Here is a 2378-nt window from a genome sequence, read left to right as displayed (position 1 = left end):
CCCCTGCGTCGCTCCGGGTGAAAACTTGATCTGCGGATCGGACGATGGCGCCTATCCGTGGTCGTACCCTTCTGGGAGGTACCGTCTTTCCCTGCTTCATCATGGTCCGTCTCACCCCCTCGGTGGCTCCAAGTGGTTCTTCGTAGCTCATATCTTGTTGGCGTGGTTGTATCTGAGTGGTGTGATGGTGCTCGGCACCCTTGTATCTAGCCTTGGGTGTGTTTGGTGTGTGTCGTGGTGGCGTGTGTTTGTTCGGCTCGCTCAGATGTATGTGGTGATGATTGCTTTATAATATAAAGCGGGGGGGACCCTTTTTCGGTAAAAAAAAAGACTCTAACCCTCGTATAATTTTAACTGAGCCATCAAATTTCAGTTTATCTGTGTGGAAAAAGTATTAGCCCTAAAATTCCTTTCGGATACTAATCCAGGGCAATTGCAACTTGTTTATTTTAGTTTCAGACATGAATTCGACATCACTTACAAATGCACATTTGGTATATGGTAGTCTAATAATGAAATAGGAACATCAACATACCCCGCTGCACTGGCTTTTTGCCTGGGCTTGCTCTGTTGGTGCTCTGACTCCCTCCCTTGCCGGCTTCTCGTCTCGGCGTCAGCCTCTACGCTGATGATGCCGCTCTTTTCATTGCTCCAACCACGGATGACATCCTCACCACATGAGAAATACTCCACCTGTTCGGTCTGGCCTCTGGTTTAAAAGCTAATGTGCAGAAGAGCATGTTCCTGCCAATTGCCCGCGATAGCATTGATCTTTGCACCCTGCTCCTCAACTTTCCAGTGCCCCTTGGCCAATTCCCTTGCAAGTACCTTGGGCCACCCTCGCATTTCAAGAAAATCACCCGTGCTGACATCCAACCTACTCTGGACAAGATGGCTGCTAGATTGCAAATATGGAGGGGCAAGCTGATGGCTCCGGATGCTCGCCTGAGTTTGGTTAACTCTATCCTCTCTGCTATCCCGATTCACCTGCTCATGGTATTCAAACTGGACGGCTGGGCCATCAAGCAGATGGACAAGCTTAGGAGGAACTTCATGTGGTGTACGAGGCCAAATAGTGGCAACGCCATGCCCCTAGTGAACTGGAGCATGGTCTGCCGCCTCAAGCATCTTGGTGGCCTTGGCATCCTGGACATAAGGCGGTTCAGCAGGGCCCTGTGGCTTCGTCGAAAGTGGTATGACTAGACTGACAAGGGACGGCCTTGGGCTAGGTCTGAATTACCTTGCGACAAAGAGGATCTTGCACTCTTCTCGGCCTGCACCCTAATCACTATTGGTGATGGTATCACGGCCAGTTTCTGGCACGACCGTTGGCTTGACGGACAGGCGCCACGCACTCTTGCTCCAGACATTTTCAAACTCCGCTCTCGCAAGAGGATTTCTGTACACAAGGCTATTACCAACTAAAGATGGATGTTGGGTCTGCATCGCATCTCCCAGCTGTCGGAGCTCCGTCAACTCGTCATCTTGTGGAACCGGGTTCAACAAGTCAATTTATCGCCGGAGACGGAGGATTCCATTGCTTGGCTCTGGAATGACTCCAAAATATACTCAGCCACCACCGCCTACCATTGCCAGTTCGCTGGTTCCTTCACCACCATGCACTTTGAGAAGCTCTGGTCGGCCAAGGTTGAGCCCAAGTGCCTTTTCTTCATGTGGGTATGGTTGCGAGGTAGAATTTTCACCAACAACAATCTGGAGACAAGGGGGATTCCGCATTCTGAAAAATGCAACCTCTGCGACCAGCAGGATGAGACACCTCTTCACCTTATCCTCCAATGCCCCTTTGCCCGAGCCGTCTGGTTCCTTGTGGCTACTGAGCTGGGCACCCCATCCCTATTTGCTGTGGCCCAGCAAGCATCCTCCGTCGCTGTTTGGTGGAATGATTTCGCCTCCAGCCTAGGCAAGAAGGCAAAAAGTGTAGCCATCTACACCGCGTGGAACATATGGAAGGAGAGGAATCGCCGGGTCTTCGATCACAAGTTTGTGCAAGAGTCTTCTATTCTACAACTTATCAAACAGGACATTCTATAGCCTGCCCCCTCCATTCATTGGCTCTTGGATGTTGAGAACAGCCCAGAACCGGAACCAGATTGATGTAATTTTCCCTTTCATGGTGGACGTCACCTTAAAACCTGGTCTGTAATGCAACCTTTGTAGCACATTTCCTCTCGTTCTTAATATATGGGCAGCACAATCTGCCAATTCCTCAAAAAAATATTATTAGGAATGTCATGCTAAACTTGCTCGTTGTTAAACATGACCCTCTTACAAGTGACCAAGGTAAGTAAACAAAATCATCAATCAATAAAGCTCCTAAAAGAGCATTCATTACCAACTAATTTGAGGTCGTTAAGCAA

General features: G+C 49.2%; 1 protein-coding gene across 1 annotated transcript; it reads left to right on the top strand.

Annotated features, from left to right (window-relative positions):
- The first annotated feature begins 1431 nt into the window (after positions 1-1431).
- Positions 1432-2052, top strand: LOC109757949 (uncharacterized). The gene has a single exon (XM_020316795.1). The coding sequence runs from the start codon at positions 1432-1434 to the stop codon at positions 2050-2052; it is 621 nt and encodes a 206-aa protein (XP_020172384.1).
- The last annotated feature ends 326 nt before the right edge of the window (positions 2053-2378 follow it).

Source organism: Aegilops tauschii, chromosome 2 (genome assembly GCF_002575655.3).
Source record: "Aegilops tauschii subsp. strangulata cultivar AL8/78 chromosome 2, Aet v6.0, whole genome shotgun sequence".
In the NCBI taxonomy this organism is placed as follows: domain Eukaryota; kingdom Viridiplantae; phylum Streptophyta; class Magnoliopsida; order Poales; family Poaceae; genus Aegilops; species Aegilops tauschii.
Note: the sequence above shows the minus strand (reverse complement) of the source record. Positions and strands in the feature narration are given on the sequence as shown.

What these genes read in the sequence shown, in the direction of transcription:
- LOC109757949 (XM_020316795.1), top strand. Translation starts at nt 1,432, where the DNA reads ATGTTGGGTCTGCATCGCATCTCCCAGCTGTCGGAGCTCCGTCAACTC.